At 33.8% G+C, this 18937-nt stretch overlaps 1 protein-coding gene across 4 annotated transcripts in view; it reads left to right on the plus strand.

Annotated features, from left to right (window-relative positions):
* LOC114034228 (chromodomain-helicase-DNA-binding protein 1) overlaps window positions 1–14716 on the plus strand; it is a 118445-nt gene extending 103729 nt beyond the window's left edge. For all 4 annotated transcript variants that reach the window (XM_027849827.1, XM_027849828.1, XM_027849829.1 and 1 more), the window contains 3 exons: window positions 10070–10124; window positions 10809–11016; window positions 11928–14716. In XM_027849827.1, the coding sequence (XP_027705628.1) occupies window positions 10070–10124; window positions 10809–11016; window positions 11928–12288 (624 nt within the window). In that variant the 3' untranslated portion in view covers window positions 12289–14716. The remainder of the gene's footprint in view (window positions 1–10069; window positions 10125–10808; window positions 11017–11927) is intronic.
* Window positions 14717–18937: the final 4221 nt, after the last annotated feature.

An 18937-nucleotide genomic window follows, 5' to 3' on the forward strand; every position in this document is an offset into this window, starting at 1 on the left:
TTGATGATGAAATTGAGACAGACAGAGGTTAAGTGACTTGCCCTACTTAATAAGTGCCTGATGCCAGATTTGAACTCAGGTGTTGCAAACTCTGGATCCAGCACTCTGTTTACTGTGCCATCTAGGTGCTTCATTCCAACAGGCAATGGTTCTTAGTCTGATATATATGTATAAATTGATAATATGTTGTATATCAGACTTTTATCAGAGAAGAAGTAATAATCACACAAGTTTTAGAATATCTATAAACCTTAACTTAGCTGTTGATACACTAAAGATAGAGAGAGATGTTTATGCACAGACCAACTGTTAGACATGCTACTGAAGGTAATGAATATTAGCAATCTTGATATTCTCACTATAAACAAAACAAGAAGACACCAGGAAAGTACAGCTAAATGGAAGAGTGGCTTATAGGTTCTATTTGGAGAGATAACTTAAGGAGTTGGTGAAGTTGCTTTTATCACAAGTCCAAAGTCCTCAGAGAAATATTTTGCAAAACATGAGAGGATGTTAGTACTTATGATACACGTTTGCAAAAAGACTGAAAGAAAAATAACAGCTTATGCTCCAACGCATGTCACAGAAATAAGGAAAAATATATGTCACGCAATTAAATAATACCAACTCATCCTGTTTAAATAATCCATCATATTAGGATTGGCAGAACTGGCCCCAGCGGCCTATCCAGCTGCCTCTTCTTACTGAGAACGTTTTTTCTCTGTCTTGCTCCCTAGAAGGTGAAGAACTGTATTTTTCTAAGTAAAGTAAAAATAGAGCTGCCATACCAGCAGCAGGACTGTATGCCATCTACCCCCTTCCTTGCCCTATTAGAACTGCTTGGACTATTAAGACTGAGGGGGCAGCATGGCCTGTTTTAGGAGTTAAATTAAGTTTCTGCTCCAACCGTGAAGTACCTACTGCAGTACAACTAGACCAAATTGGGTCTTGGGATCCAGGGAGGGAAATGCAGAAAATGCAGACTGAGAACTCTGGCTGAGCTTCTTAACAAATTCCCATTTGGTGTACAGTGAAATAAATAAATGAATGACCCATAACTCATCATACATAAGATGGCAAAAAAACATAAGAAATAAATGACAGGACTGTAGCAATTTTGCATAGAAGCTTAATCAGTATGAATTAATTGCCAAAGCATGGAGACCAAAATATCATAAAAACCATCAGTCAGCAAACAGTTGATATCCTTGTCAAGTGGAGGAGCGACAGTCAACATTAGTTAGGAATATAAGCTCATTTGTTAAATCTTGGTGAAAGCTTATGAGCAATATCATATCACTCCTTAAAACAGAAAGAAGCACTCAAATGAAAAAGACGCTTTTGAGAGACGCAATTAAGTCATCCAGAAGGGATGGATGGATGATAGTGGAAGAATATGCAGACAAAGGATGGACAAGATCTAATTTTTTTTTTTGCTGTGTAATTTCTTTATTTTCTGCATATTCTTTATCATCACTACATTCATCAAAACACAATTCCAAAACTTAATGCATCTTATAAAACATGAACACAGAAGTTGATGCTCTTGAAATTTCAAATTGTTACTTAAAAAGTAACTGGAGTTCTTAAGATGACTTTTTTCCCCCAGTAGGTTGTAATTACTAGCCCCATAATTACTAATGCTTATGGTTGAATTTAACTAGAAAAATTATAAACTATTTTTCATCCATTAAGGAAAACCTGAAGTAAAATTTATAATTACTTACTAAAAGGTATTCAAAGTTCTACAGTATTGTAAAATGTTTATTTTCCCTTTTCAGTCATTTCAAAGAATCTGAAAATAATTTTCATTATCTTTTCACCTATTCAAAAGAAACCACATAAGCATATAAAAATCTTTTAAACAATCTTTTAATATTAAAAAATTGAAAGCTTAACCAATCCAACTGCTTGTTTCCAAAAAAAAAGACACATTAAAAAGAATTTCAAGGACTATTAGCATTAGGGCTTCAGCTTTCCTCTAGTTGGGGAATTTTCTGTGCTTAATCTTATTTCAGGTGTTCCTAGTACATTCTGATATTTGAATATCATTTTACAAACATATTTTATGTACCTTAAAAATTAGAGTCATTCAAAAGTCTATGAATTCAATTTATGATGGAGCCTTAGAAATGTTTTTTTAAGGGTACCCAAAATGTTTTATTTAGTCAACTTAATTTTCAGGAACCTTGCTCCTGAAGTTTAAACTGCTGGTTACAGCAGGAATTTTAATTCCTATTCCATACAAATTCTATAGAGACAGAAGTTTATTATCTACTAGTCTGTTAAGTAAAATATTTATCCAAGTTGTTTAATGTCAAGAAGTGAATTTTCTATAACCCTTAGCCCCTCATATCTTTGGTAATAAGTACCATCATACATTTTATGGTCAAAAAACATGCAGGATTAAGATTGCACAACTGTAGTATGGTGTCTTATTCAGACTTGTGGATTTTTCATAAACCTCACATGCACACACAAACATACAGACACATACTACCTCATTTCTGGTTATATAATACATTTTCTTTAAATTCCACCTTTTAACTTTTAAATTCCAAGTTTTTAATTTTTATAACAAATTCTTTCCACCATCAAAGATAGTCTTAGTTGTATTTTTTTGAGAAAGCAGAATTGGTGCTGAAGAAAACAAACCTGGTAGAAACATTCAACACAGACTCTGTTTTATATTTGATCAACACAATCTTGAGGGCATTGAGGAGTCATTTCTTAGTGTATGTAAAGGAGGGAAAGATGCTAAGAATGGGGAAAAGATTGTTTAACTAATTTTTTTAAAAGGTGAAATACTTTCCCATCGACATAGATTTTTGAATGAGAATAACCTGCATATGCATCAAAGACAGGCTTGTTGAGGGTATTAAAAGGTATTGGTAAGCTTTAGCATGTGTGATATTCTACAGTAGACTACATTTCTGCCATCGTGCAGATTTTCGAAAGATGTTCAAAATACAGGATCCCATTGTTGAGGAGACAGGCATTCGATTTGGTAGAGCAAATGCCACCTTAAAAGTTCTACAACAGTTTGTCTCCCATGCATGTCATAATTATATGAAGTTCTTTGAAAAATATAAACATAGAAGATAACTTTGTTTGACCTTCTGATTACCAATATCAAGTAGAACATTAAATAGGGAAATGGATGCCTGTCAAAAGTGTTCAAGGCTGTAATGGAGGGAGATCTATCAGAGTTCAAATTAAAAAGGGATTACCTGTAGATGGTAAGGTCTTCTAGGTGTTCCTTTTGGCATTGTGTTGATTACATTAAGCACCAGATCATTGCAGAGTCTCCTAAATGAGATCTCTAATCATTCTCAAGACTTTGGTCTAAATTATTCACACAGGAAAAACCAAATAGATGAATAATGCCTATTGCTAAGATTATGTCGTTCAGTTAGGACAACCTGTAGAATACATTCATCTCTCCTCTTCTCTGTCTCTCCCTCCCTCCTCTCTTTCTCCCCCCCCCCCCCCGTCTTTCAGGGGTGTATGTCTGTGTGTATCTTGTATAGACAGTATAAATGGACAGTGAGCTGGGCTCAGAAAGCAATAGATGGCCCCTGTTTTCAAGAAGCTCACAATTGGTGGGGGAGACAGCGAGCAAAAACAATGTGCAAATAAGCTATTTACAAGACAAATAGAAAATAACTAACGGGGGAAAGGCAGTAGAGTCAAGAAGTATTAGGAAAGACTTCCTGTCCTAAGGATTTTAGCTGGGACTTGAAGGAAACCAGGGAAGAAATAAGTTAAAGGATATTATCCAAGAAATGTTTTATAAAAAATGAAAGTGTGATATTAACATGTGTAGGCTAAGGAATAACTGAAAAATATCCCATGCAAGAACAGCAGCCTACAACTTTAGGTAGATCCCTGCCCCTGGAAAATTTAGGGGAACGTATGAACTATAGTTGCAATAGGATATACAAGCAGGAATAGATTGTGCTCTATATTGTTAGCAGGAATACTTACATCAGTAAGTTCCACTGAAGTATTAAGAGTATCAGATCTGATGAGATTTTTCTCTCTTATTCTAGCTGCTTTGATTTTTTTGTTGATTCCATTTTTTAAAATTTTCTGTAGTCAGAGTTGTCTGTTTCATCTGTCACTTCTATCCCTTTTTTATAAAAGAATTCCCACTATAGTCATGCTTGTTAATAGTATCATCTTGCATTTTCTTCTATTTTTTTAAATGTGACTGTTTATGTTTCTTATCTATTTGGAGCTTACTGTCTTACATATCGTAAGTACTAGTTTAAATTTATTTTCTTCCACACCGTTTTCTACCTTTCTTAGCATTTCTTGTCAAATAAGAAGTTCAGTACTTTATATTTGGAGTTTATTTAATACTGGGCTGCTATGTTCATTTATTTTTTAGTTGTGCTTATGTAGTCTGTTCCACTGATCTATTTTTCGACCACTATCAAATAGTTTTGATGGTTATTTTTATAATAATCATTTTAGATGTGATAGTGTTAGGTCATATTCATTCCCACATCATTTTAATTAATTTTCTTCAAGATTCTAGACCTTTTTTCTTTCAAATAAATTGTTATTCTTTCTACTTTTATAAATAAATACTTGTAAGTTAGATTGGCATAATACAGAATCTGTAATTAGTTGCTATTTTCATTTTTATTATGCTGGTATATCCATCCCATCCATAAATAATGCTTTGTGGTTATATGTCATGAATGAATCTTGGTAGATTAATTCCCAGGTATTTTGTGTGTTTTAAGGTTATTTTAATGCAATTTATCTTGCTATAAATTCCTCCTTTTTAAATTTAATTAACTATATAAATAGATGCCAATGTGTTAGGTTGGCAGAAAAAAAAAGCATGTGTGTAAGAGAATCAGATTAAATTGTTATAATAAAATATGAATAAGGTAAATTCACAATGGAGAGGAAAGTAGAATTTTTGGAAACTGCCACATGTAGTTATTTTTTTCTAATCAGACAAGGTCTTTTTTTTCTAATCAAACAAGTTTTTAGTATGCATTTATCTTTTGCTAAGTTCTGGGGTTCAAAAACAAAATGAGAAACAATTTCTGCCTTCAGTTTTACATCATATTGATGGATAAGACAAATATATGTGTGTGTGGTTATTTGAAGAGGTAATTAGGAAAGGATCCTGTTGAAGGTAGGAGTTTTTTGATATGGAGGTGAGGAAAGGCATGGAAGCAAGAGGTAACGGTGGTCAGAGAAAAGCAAGTAAGCCAGTCTGTCTGGAAAGTTGAATGTGTTTATGTTGTAAAGGTAAGGTGGAGCCATTTTGTGAAAGGCTTTAAGTGCTGCACTGAAGATTTCTCCTACCCTTACCTCACTAAATGTAGACTAGGCTCCCTCCTGGAAGAGAAGGTAAAGGGATTTGAGGGATGTCTCTCCACACTCCTAGTTGTTAGGCACAATGATGGGTTCCCAAAGAAAACAGAAGTAGGATTCTAATGGGGGAAAATGGAGAAATAGAGACTTCACTCTTGTTAGACGTTTGAAGATTAGAAGTATCACAAAGAAAAGGAGGGAAAAGGACAGAATTCAAACAAATAAAAACATTTTTTGAAGTTTTTTCTGAAGAGCAAGATGAATAATGTGAGAAAGAAGCAGCACCTTGCCCTCCAAGTAATGATATCATTTTGCCATAGTCATTAAGGATCACAGGAAAAAGCAAAAAGATGTAGCGATTGGTAATTTCTTACTGATGGGTACTAAGGCATCGATTCGTTAATCTAATACCAGCAGAAAATCCTGTTATTTTCTTGGTATGTATTGAAGACAAACTTCTGAACTCTTATCAAAATTGATGACTACTTCACACTTCCAGTGATTAGCCTGGGCATAAATGTGACTGTCAGAAGGAACCTTAAAAATTATTGCTACAAACTGAAGACCTTAAGGCACAGGTTGTGTTTTCCTTACTGTTGCCAAGGAAGAGAAGCAAAAGAGAAAAATTGAGTTAGGAAGCAAATGGTGGCTAAGGAGGGAGTGCTTGAAAATGGGTTTTGAGCTTCTCAACAATGGCTTAAAATATAGGGATGACAGATTCCTGCCCAGGGATTCAGTACACCAAATCAAGATTAGTAAGATTGTATTAACAGGTTTCCCTGCAAATCTAATCAAAAGGGCTTTAAGCTATAAAAATAAAGTAGAAGGGAAAATGCCTATGTAGATCTGCCAATCAGATATTATGGAGAGTAGCAACAATGAAGAAAAATAGTATTTCAGACAAGAATAACAAGAGGAAGATATTCAAGAAGAGAGCCAAGAGTAAAAACTTATGACCTCAGATGTCTAAATACAGTTTAGATAAAAAGCAAGAAGTAGATAAGTGTACTAATGTAGTGCAAGTAAGCAAATTTGACATCTTAGGTACCACTGAGATTTGATGAGATGATACTCATGATTGGAATATGATTATGAAAGGATAATATGCCTTATTCAGACAGAACAAGATAGACTAAAGTGGGTTGGGGTTGGGTAGCATTGTGTGTAGTATAATAATGTGAAGCAATCCAGGAACTCGAGAAGGAAAGCATAGCATTTGGGTAAAGATCAGTGGAGGTGGAAACAAGTGATTTTATCATTAAGTATGCTATAGAACACCTGAACAAAAAGGTTAAAAGAGTTAGGGAGATAGATCTCAAGCCTAGCACATAGGTATAATTTGGTAGCAATTTCAGTTATAGTGAATTTAGTAAGGGATCATCCTATCTAGAAATCTTTTGGAACTCTGCCAAAAGCAGAACACTTAATAATTTCTTTACTCTCCTTAATGATAATTCATCTTTCAAAACCAGCAAGGGGAAATTGTATACTGAGTGTGATTCTGACAGTGAGATTTTGGGTGTTGGAGGTAAGAATGATGGGAATTTTGTGGGTTAGGAGATTGACTACTTCATTCCAGAGTTCAGGATAGAGAAGTAAATCCCATTTCAATCCTTAGAGTCAGGATAGGTCCTGGGGACTAAAATTATGTAGGGAAAATCAGCCCACAAGAGATGGGACACTCAAGAGTGTAATTTTGGATACAAAGGGGAAAATTCCAGTGAGAAAGGAAAATGGGAGTTATCTGAAGCTATTTGAGCATATGCACAAGGAATTATTCTTGTCTGAAATACTATTTTTCTTCATTGTTGCTACTCTCCGTAATATCTGATTGGCACCAGCCAACTTAGATTTTTAAAAGATAAGCAAAGAGGTCAAAAATAAGGACAGATAAACAGAGTATGAATATGAGTGTAGCATTTTTCAGTGTTTTAAAAAATAGTTTCAAGAGTTTAGGAAAATTCAAACAAAAATTTTTTAAAGCTATATTGGAGAAAAAGAGTAGAATCAAAGAAGGCACAGTACTTCTGCTTAGAGTGGATGGAACAAAGATTACTTACAGCAGAAAGAAGGCAGAGCTGTTCAGTTTTTACTTTTTCTCATTCCAAAAGAATGACCTTTGCCCTGCAATTGCCAAAACAAAAATGGTTAATAGGGATTTGTTATCATATAAGGAAGGAGATAATAAGAAAGGATTTAGTTTCCTGTGATGACTTCAGGTCACTTGGCCCAGATGAACTGCATCCTTGACTACTGAAAGAAGTGACAAAAGTGCTAAGCCATTGTTAGTTTTATATTTATTTTAATATTTAACTTTTATTGATAGTTTTTCTTTTTACATCACCTTCATTTGTGAATGAATCCTTCCCTTACCCAGTAAGTCATCTCTTCTAATAAAGAATACATAAGAGAGAAAAAAGCATTGGCAAAACTAACCAAAATGCTGCATAAAAAGGGAACTCTATCAAATGTTCAAGCCTCCAGCAATACCTTTTTTTCTCCTCTCAGCCAAGTATCATGCCTCACAGACAACAGAGGCAATTCACCCTAAGTTGCTGCTTCTCTCTTGCTCCACACCTCAAAACCCTTAATATTAATCTCCTTAACCATTCTCCTTTGTTTCATTCTCTGATAAAGGTGTTCCTTCTTGCCAGTGATAAACTTTCTTATGCACTAATAGCACCACCCACATGGTACATAAAGTGCATAGAGTACTGTGCCTGAAGTCAAGCTGAATTCAAATCTATCAAATTCAAATAGCTGTGTGATTCTGGGCAAGTTACTTAACCTGAATACCTCAGTTTCTTTAACTGGAAAATGCAGATAATAGTAGCACCTATGGCTCAGAATTGTTGTGAGCATCAAATGGGAAAATATTTGCAAAGCACTTAGCATAGTGCTTGGCATATAGCAGGTATTTAATAATAATCCTTTCCCCTTATTCCTTCCTTTCTTTCTGCCCTTCTCCCTCACATCTTCCCCAAGAGCTCACTTTTGAAAATACACTCCTTATCTTTTGGTCTTCAATGTGCTCTTTTTACTATTTCTTTCCTAGTTACATCTAATCCCCATGTTTTGTGGTCCTTATTTCTTGAAATACCGAAAGATATGATTTCTGCTCCATCTTAGACTTCAAAGGCCAATGACAGACCAGTAGATTAGGAAGTCTTTCTTCTTCCCCAAAATGCAACAAACTCTTCCCAAGGCCACTGACTGGTTTTGAACCTATCATGACTGTGCTTTCTATATATTCTAAGTACTTGTGGGATATGAGTCATCTTCAAAAGACATCCTTCTCTTTGAGCTAACTGATACTTCTTCCTTGTCTTAACTTGTTACAGAATAAATAAAACAAAATAAAACCTTTTAATGGCATGTATCCTAAATTATAAACAATGGGTTTTCTTTCCCTAGCACTAGCTATAAGATAGTGAACAATTACCATACTACCCCAAAACGTGTTCTCAAGAATAGAAAAATAAAACTCCATACCACTGAGAGACCCAAACCAGGAAAGAGTAAAGCAGAAAAAGATAACTCTAGAGCAAGGCTTCTTAAACTTTTTCCACTTCAGCACCTGGTCGCAACCCACGGTTTAAGAAGTGCTGCTCTAGGGGAAGCTAGGTGACACAGTGAATAGAGCTCTGGCCTTGGAGTCAGGAGGACCTGAATTCAAATCCAGCCTCAGACACTTGATACTTACTGGCTGTGTGACCCTGTCATGTCACTTAACCCCGATCGCCTTGCCCAAAAAAAGGAGGGGGGAAAAAAAAGCGCTGCCCTAGAGCACTCTCAGTAATGAATATTGATATAAAAATTCAAATAAAATTTTAGGAGAGAAAATAGCAACTAGCAACCATTCACTAGGATCTGATAATATGTAAGCTCCTTGAAAGGAGATATTACTTCATATTTCTTTTTCATCTTTCGTATTCTTGGCATCATACCTAGTATGTAATAGGCATTTGATAAGAGCTTATTGAGTTGAATTTTGTAAAAGGAATGCAAGTATATTTCAACATAAGGAAAACAATTAGCATAATCAGTCATACAATTAGCAAAAATGATGATTATATAAATAGAACAAGAAAATACCTTCAACAAAACACACCACTCCTAAAATGCAAAGGCATGGCATTTTACATGTCAGAAGCATATATCTCAAATCAAAAGCTAGCTTTATCATGGAGACATGCTGTGAAAGCTTTCTCAGTGAATTTAGAAACAGAGCAAGCATGCTGTTTTCCTTCACTATTATTTGACTTAGTATTAAAATACTAGCTGTAGCAGTAAGAGTAGAAAAAGAAGTTGAGGTATTAAACATTGTCAAAGAGAAAAAGGCAAAATTATCCCTCTTCTTCATAGATAATATAATGGTTTGATTTGATCACAGAAGTATCTATGAAGCTGTCTAGTTCAGTCCCCTTACTTTACACATGAGGAAACTAAAGCCCAGAATGATGAAGTGACTTGCTTAAGTAGAAGTGCCTGGATTCATGTCCTGGTATCCTCTGACCCAAAACCTGGGGCTCTTTCCCCAGGCAATCCCCACTGCAATCCCCAGGCAGTGAAGAATCAGTGAAAAAACTAATTGACAAGCTTTTGTAAAGCATCAGAATGACTGCACAAAAATACATTATCATTTCCTAGATTAATTTTTCTAGGAAATTTTTAAAAATTATTTCAGAAATGTTTTTTAATAATTTTTACATGTATATGTTTATTGCAGCAAAACAATGACCAGAACAGCAGCAGCATGAATACTCATATGATTAGGAATCCAGGTTAGTTTTATTTATTGTTGCCTTTCAAAAAGAAACATAAATATTTTGTATACATTCTAAAACACTTTAGTTTTGCTCTCTAACTGTATGTTTATCTTATTAACACGAATTATTGTTTTCATGTTGTTTTTTGCCATCCAGGTGTATTTATATGTTAGAGCTAAATAGTTCTGTTTCCTCATGAATATATATTATACATCAGCTACATTTCCTAAGTCATTTCTAAGATTACTGAAAGTTATTTTATTTAGAATCTTGTGGTTAATAATTAATACAGCCTAATTAGATAAAAACTTGTAAAAATATTTTAGCTTAAATGTTTAGTTTTCCTAATTGCCAGGCTCTAGGTATCATAGACTACCCTTATGATATTAGCCATAAATGAAATAATCTTTCCAGTTTCCATATTTATGAATAGTTCTTAATGACATTATTTTGTAGGAACTGTGCAAATAGTGAAGAGAAAAGAAATACTACTGTTACCTCTAATTATTTTCACATTCGATTAAAAAAGTAGTACTCCCCTCCCTTCTACTACCAAACATTTATCTGGCTCCATTCAGGAATTGAACTTTGCTTTTTGGGGGGTGGGAATTGGAGATATCAGTGTTTCAGTTATTTTTAATTCCCTTTAGTGTTCCTTAATGTTGTAAACATAAGTCAGACTTTTTTCTTTTTACACAGATGTGGAAAGACTAAAAGAGAACACAAATCATGATGACAGCAGCAGGGACAGTTATTCTTCTGACAGACATTTGTCTCAGTATCATGACCATAAAGATAGGCATCAGGGAGATGCTTACAAAAAGAATGAGTCCAGGAAAAGATCGTATTCATCCTTTAGCAATGGTAAAGATCACCGGGAGTGGGATCATTACAAACAAGAAAGCAGGTAAACTTTGCCATTCATTTTATAAAAGATATTTTGTGAGAAATAAATATGTTCAAATAAACTTATAAGTAAAAAAAACTGTCTTCAAACTTTTTTCATATTGTATCTTTTGAATTACCCAGTAAGAAAAAAACCCATTCTTCCTCTGCTTTTTTTAAAAACAAAGTTACAGTAGGACACAAAACTATTATAAGTCAAATAATCTTTCCTGAAACTTCTGAATAATTTTTTCTGAAACTGAAAATTTCCTGAAATTAGTTTCAGTAAATGTCTTATGAAATAATGTACATTTTATTCTCTCTGCTAATATTAGTGTTTCTTTTCTAAAAAGCTTTGTATAGTATTTTACTAAAATTCATCTTCTAAAATCTAAAAACCAATTGTAGCTATGGACTTAATCTCACCAGGCTTCAGTTTCCTCATTTGTAAAATGAAGGTGCTGGACAACTTGATATCTTAGGCCTAAGTCCAGTTCTCAAGCTTATAATCTTTGTCACTAGAAAGTGATTCACTATTGTGAATCACCCCTACACTCCAACCAAAGTGTATTTACAAAGCTTAGAATGAATTCACTGAAGGAAGCAATACTTATCCTACAAGTTTTCAATGTCTTAAGAATAAATGTTATTTTCCCCAATTGTCATTTCAATTTAATAAACCCATGGTAAGTGCTTGTTAATTGATTACATAAAAAGCTATTTTTAAAATCTTTTATTATTTTATTATAATTATTTATTATTAGGCATTTATTAGATTATAGCAAGAATTCATGGTTCCTGATATGAAATGCTAAACCTATGCATTATTTAAAAGAGCAGTGAATTGTTTTCCATGATAAGTCTGCATTAGTAAAATTTAATTTTAAGTACTGTCTTTAGTTTTGCTAATAGACTTATTTTCTCTCTCATCAGATACTACAATGATAATAAACACAGAAAAATGGATGACCATAGGAGTAGGGATCACAGATCAGTTTTGGAAGGAAGTTTAAAAGACCGATCTCATTCTGACCACCGTTCTCATTCAGATCACCGGTTGCACTCAGATCATCGATCAAGTTCTGAATATTCACACCATAAAACTTCAAGAGATTATCGGTATCACTCAGATTGGCAGATGGACCACAGAGCCTCCAGTAGTGGCCCTAGGTCACCACTGGATCAGAGGTCTCCTTATGGCTCAAGATCACCTTTAGGTCATAGATCTCCATTTGAACATTCATCTGATCACAAAAGTACACCTGAGCATACTTGGAGTAGCCGGAAAACATAACAAATACTGACATTGCCCGTCTGGACTTTGTTTTAGCCATATATCGTAAATTACCACAGTAATTGCCTTACATGACTTGAAAGATAAGGACAGGATCCTCCATCAGTAGCAGTATTGTTACTTCTTTCCAGGATGCAAGGTCTATTATCCCAACAGAAGAAAAATATTTTTGTATTTAAGGATTATGCTGCACTGTGTTACAAAGTGTTGTAGCACTTTTTTTTTTTAAATAATGGAAAATGTTTACTTTTTACAGGGACCTCAACACTGCCCCATTTAGACTGGATAAAATTCTTTGTGTCAGTGATTTTAGGCTGAACTCCATTTAAATTATGTTTGTAAATGAACTTTACACACTGACCTGTAATCATGTTTCAGGAAGGAATGAAGAGTTTTGTTTTGTTTTGTTTTTCCTTAGCAAAGAACTCTCAAGGACTTTGTTCACTTTCCAAAGCTACTTGTTTACATTGTACACTGCGACCACCTTGCCGCTTCTCATCACAAGCTTGAATATTTAAATTCTGTACCTATGACTGTAAAATATCCAGGAATTCTTGTTTGTGATAAATTGTAATGCCTTTTTACAAAATAAAATAGCTGTAAATTATTGTAAATTAATTAAATGAGCTTTCCTTCCCTCCCCCTCTCAGGCTTTTTTTAAACTGTTCCTTTCCCCACCAACTCAGGCCTTCTTGTCATAAAAAAGGACAAAAATCAATGTATTAACAACACTTTTTAATAAATTGTCTTGATGGAATCACTGTTTAGAATGTAAAAATGGGGAAAGGGAACATTATTCCATTATATTATCCTTTAGGGTTCCTTTTATATTGGATATTTTATTAGATACATTTTTTTAAAAGCCAGTGTTGTGATTGTTTGTAGTAATGACATGTACTATCTAAACTGCATGCTCTGAAAACTTTTTTTTTCAGATGCATTGGTTTAAAAAAAATACCTTTGTGAACACATCAGAACCCAAATCAGCCAAAATTCATTGTAAATCCATTTGTTTTCCTTTTTAATGTGGGCAATAATGTCAAATGTGCTATGCAGCCAGTTAATATTTTAGATGAACTGATTGATTGACTTTTAATAGAAACTGTTACAATGCACACTGATTGTATATAGATACCTTCTACATATGACAAATTAAATTTAACAAAAAGGATATGTGGACTCCTGTACTTTTCTGCCTTTTTACTCCCTCAGCACTTAGTAAAATTTTTATGAGCTGCCAAAAGTATATATTTTTTGATAGCCAATTTAATATCAATCGTCAACACTACAGTTATATCTGATTTAAAGATAATGTGGGCAAAAATTATAATAAACAGCTGACAGTTAAATATAGGTCACTGTTTTAAACTGTTTTGGAACTCTGGCTTCTGCAAATATTTTATATTTTCTTGAGGATATTTTGCATGAATATTTGGTTTCTTTGAATTTTTAGACCATGTAAAATGTTAAAAGTCAAAATCTTCAACTTCAAAGAACACAGGAGCCTTTTAATTATGGAAAATTTATTTTTATAAAACGTTATGGAATAAAATGATTTATAGGTGAAGTATATTTTAGAATATTGTTTGCCCTTTAGCTGATTAGTATCTCATTTATTTTACCTGTATAAAGCAATTGAAAATATATTGACTATACTTTAAAAAAAAAAAAAGCAAAGCTTCATCTTTTCAGTCAGGTAGCCCTGCTTGGCAAATCAGTAAGATGTCTCTTTGCTGTTAGATAGGGAGAACCCAAAAGAAAATGCTTCAAAATTTTCAGATCTGTTTTGCCTTATTAATCATCAGCAAGTGATAATATACAGTATTTTTCCTTCAATATGAAAAGTGCAGGTATGATTCTATGATTTTAATTTTTTCAACTTGTTCACATTCTTGATAAACATGGTTTTGTTGCACAAAGTGATAATTAACAGCAGATTTAGCATAATGCCTAAGTGAAAAATCATAACATATTAAAAATATGTTAGGGTTATTTGGTTTTTTCCTTCATTATAACTGTAGATAGACTTCTTGATCTGTTATTGGATGTATTATGTTCAACCCATCACACATTATTGTTACTGAAGAATGGGCTAGATTTAAATCTTACTGTGCTACAATTAGTTAGAATATTTATGTAACGTGAGAATTACTGTGAGAATTATTCTTTTTTTGGTAAGAATCCAAAACGTATGTGAAAGAGGAAATAGCCATATACTCAGAATAAATGAGAGACTAACATGACCACGTAGGTGTTGTTGATGGGAAAGTCCCTGCACAATGACCCTTTTTTTTTAATCTGTGTTCCACTTGCTTAGTCTTTATTTTAGTCCATTTCTGTTTATTTGAGGATGAGAGAAACTTATGCACAGTACTGTATTAAACAGCCACTTTACAATAATGATATACAATAAATAATTCTTATAAAAGCAATGGCCTGTTTGCTTATATAAAGAGATTTATCTTTTTTATTAGAAGATATTTTAAAGTTTAAGCTTTTAAAAAATGGGAGAAACTGTTCAGAATTTGACTGGAATCATTCTAGACCGAATTACCATTTTAATAAAATGGAATCCCTGTCTTTACAAGTGATACTGTAGAGGTTTGTATAATTATACCAATATAGCTGAATAATTATAGAACTTAAACATGTTCTTTTATGTTATCTGCATTGGTTAGCTTACTGCTTTTGTAGGTCCAGCGATTTTCTTTCATGATTGAAAGGTAGTAAGTGATGTACTATTTCTAACTATATAGCAAATAACATTCTGGGAGTGGATCTTCTATGGTAAAAGCCATAAAGATTATATCAAATGGAACTTGTTTAAAATTGACAAACTTCATAAATGTTAGGGCTTTTAGGTATTTTGGGATGCAGGCATTTCTAGTGGTTCTACAGGTGTGTGAAATTTAATCATGAACTAATAAATGTGACTATATGCTTGTAAAAGGTCATGTATTCTCCACATCAATGTATTCACTGTTTAATAATTACAACTTGGTTTAAAGAAATATATTAACATTAGTGGCTATATTATATGAAGGCATGTAGCTTTGTGCTTAAATGCAAGACTTTGAATTTAATTTTTTTTAATGTAAATTGATTGTCAATATAACAGAAGAACATTGAGGAAAGGAAGTATAACTAATGCATTGACTTGTAAACAAAGCTGAGCTTTTCCTTTTCTAAGTGAAGTTCTTGACTATTAATAACGAATTCCTCTATGGCAAAGATTCTTGACCTGGAGGGGGTGAACTTGTTTTAACATTTTGATCACTATTTCAATATGATTGATTTCCATTGTAATGCTATGTATTTTGTACATTTAAAAGCCTTATTCTGAATCGGCTTCACCAGACCGTCAAAAGAATCCATGACAAAAAAGGTTAAGAACCCCTACTATGTAGAGATCTTTTTTAACTCTCTGAAAGATATAATGTCATTCAATTGTAACTAGGTCTACATAGCTTTTTAATGACCATATAATATCCTTATATATTAGGCTCTTGATTCTATTTCCCACTTTGGAATTCATTTTGAAAAAAGACTTTAGAATACAAAATCTGAAGACCTGATTTCAAGCCAAGCCTTTTACGCATATTTTATAACCCAGGGCAGTTGTTTAACCTCTTAAATCTCCTAAGCAGCTGCAGAATAGTTGCCAGTCGGCATTGGTAGAGTTACCAGTTGGTATAAAAGCATGCTAATTTCCCATATTAAAACACAGAACAAATAATTTCATAATGCTATTTTTTTTTTGGTGGCAATTGGGATTAAGTGACTTGCCCAGGGTCACACAGCTAGTGTCTGAGACTGGATTTGGACTCAGGCCCTCGTGGCCAGGGCCAGTGCCAGTGCTCTATCCACTGCACCACCCAACTACCCCACAATACTGAATTTTTAAGGACTTTTTAACACATTGGAAAGTATATTAAGGCAAAAAAGTACTAGGTTCTTCTTGTGGGGACTCCATAATCAATTAGTCATTGACAGTCATCTCTACCTTCATAAGTGTGCTACTGACTAGTACAGTTTTTGAAACTAAGCAAGGGTTCTATATTTTTCATCTACTTGGAAATGACAGCAAAATTAAAGTTCCCAAAGTACTGAAATGATTTTTCCTTTTGTTCAACCTACCTCAACCTTGATCAGTGTGTACATATATATAGTGACTTGCACAGAACAAACCTTATAGAGAGAATTATGAAATGGACAAAAAATACAAATACATATTTATACTTACATACTTAGTGTATACAACATTCACCACATGTGATTTTGCTAAAATAAGTTTACTGTTCAAAATCAGACCTTAAGATGAAAATAGCTTTTTATTAGTGAATTAAGCAGATACAAAAAATTTCCTTGAACCCAGTAGGGAATAGAAGGATGAAGTTAACTATCTCAATTTTCTTCTGTTTCCTGTATTTCATTATGTGTTGTTTGAGAGTTTATGTTTTCTTTACTTGTTGGAATATTTACTTAGGCAGCATGGTATAGTAACTAGAGGGCTAGTCTCAGCATCAGAAAGATCGTGGGTCTGATTAACTCTGGTACATACTGATTGTGAAACTGGGCAAGTCATATAAGTTTAGTGCTCCAAGTAACTCTGAGGCAAGAATTTTTTAGTAGGTTCTGAGCTGCAACGGCAGAGGGAGTTCCCTTCCCTGAAGTTTCCTACATTAAAGAAATTATAGGTCCAGTATTAAAAAAAAAAAAAAGTAAGCACTTTGTCCATGAACCAGTTATAGAAGTTATAGTTATAGAAGTAACTTTAATATGCAGAATGATTCTTGGAAATATTTGTTATTCTGGTTTTTTATTTGTTATTCTGGTTTTTTCCTGTAACTGGGTTCATCAACATTTGTGAATTATAACTTTTAATTTTAATGGGAAATCTTGCATTTGAGACCTGTTTGTATGTGTTTTGGCTAAGGTTTACTGTAAATATACCATCATTTTGAAGGCATGTTTCGTAAGTATATTATTTTATATTTATTATTTTTTATTATCCAAGTGTACATTTACTTTCTAGAATACAAAAGTGCTACATAATAATATTAATGGAAATAAACTACATAACTATGACATTTCTAAAATCTAGTTGAAAAATTTGCTTTAGCATTTGATATTTCTTTGGCTAACTAATATGAGTTATTTGTCTTTGTTGTATTTTACACAGACCAACTGCCTGGGGGCATCTTCAGTCAGATTGCTATATTACATCAAGCATTCATAGAAACGTAGACCACTAGGAGCTGGAAAGGATTTTAGAGCTGGACCACTCCACCTTTGTCCTCCTAAGGGATCCATGAATAGATTTCAGCATCCTTTCCATTTCAGAGAAATCCATCTTGTATTTTCAAATTTCATCATTTGATTCTTGAGGGTAACATAACGAGTTTTCCCAGAGAAATGACAGATTTATAGAAATTTGCTAATGAAATGGACAACAAAAATAAATTATTAAAAAAATTTTATGAATAAGCAAAGATACATCTTTTTTTGTACCACGACCCAGTTACTTAATGTATAAGATGTTTCTAAAGATCTAACATGAGAACTACAAAACAGGACAAATAGTAAAATTATTACTACCAGCAGTTTAGAGATGTTTTAAAAAGACTCCAATAAAATATTTTTTTAAATTGATATTAGAACAGGTGTTCTATTGACATTTGTCAATAAACCTTATTTATTACAGTGTATTTGGTCTGGTCATATGCGGCTTAACAAAAAGTTGGTCTGATTTCCTCTCTTTTCTCTCACCAAGTCAACTAAGCATACTTAAAAGAACTGTTACCTCAAAAGAGCAAAGTTCTGGTGTCACAGACATGGCTTTCAGTGAATTAGCTCCTGTCCAGTGTATGGGGCGCACTGGAGCCTGTTTGGTCTAATAAATCTAGGGAAACAGCAGGATGTGGCTTTCAGGAAAGCTTGGTTCATGTTTCAGCTCTGATACAGTTTGACTTAGAAAAAAAAAATCCCTTCACCTCTGTTGCCTAGTTTTTTCACCTGTGAAATGATAGGATTGAAATAGATCATGGAATCTTAACCTTTTTTTTTTTTTTTTTTGCTTCATGGGTCCCTCCAGTAGCTTGGTGAAGACCAGGGATACTTTTCAGAATGATGTTTGTTGCCTGCTTTCATATTTCAATTCAATAATTCAAGGAAATGCTAAGTTCCAGTTAGGGGTTAGTGAAGGTAAAGATTTTTTTCTCCAATTTCATAGACCCCCTGAAATCTATCCACAGCCATTGGGGAGAGGGGTCCATGGACTCCAGGTAAAGAACGTGGAGTTTAAAATCCTTTCCAGTGCTTAGTGGTCTTAAGTTTTTATGAAAACTTGTCATGTGGTGATTTGACTAGGATCCCCAGGCAGGTGGAAGCCAGCAGTGCTCTGAATGGAAATCTCTCATGGAGTTTGGAAACCACAGATTGCAATGCAGTGACCAAGGACCCTCCAAGGCAGCTTGAAGACCACAGAACTGTGAGTCATAACAATCTATGAGGGCTAAAAGCTGCCAATACTAAGCACAGGTACATTAGGGGAAGTAGAAACCAGGAACAGGAGCTAAAGACATTGAGGTCAGCACCAAATAGAGCTCAACCACCCCATCCCAAGGGGTTAGGAACCTGGCCCTGGCAC

The sequence above is a fragment of the Vombatus ursinus genome, unplaced genomic scaffold, assembly GCF_900497805.2.
Source record: "Vombatus ursinus unplaced genomic scaffold, bare-nosed wombat genome assembly UNPS02008614.1, whole genome shotgun sequence".
NCBI classification, from domain to species: Eukaryota; Metazoa; Chordata; class Mammalia; order Diprotodontia; family Vombatidae; genus Vombatus; species Vombatus ursinus.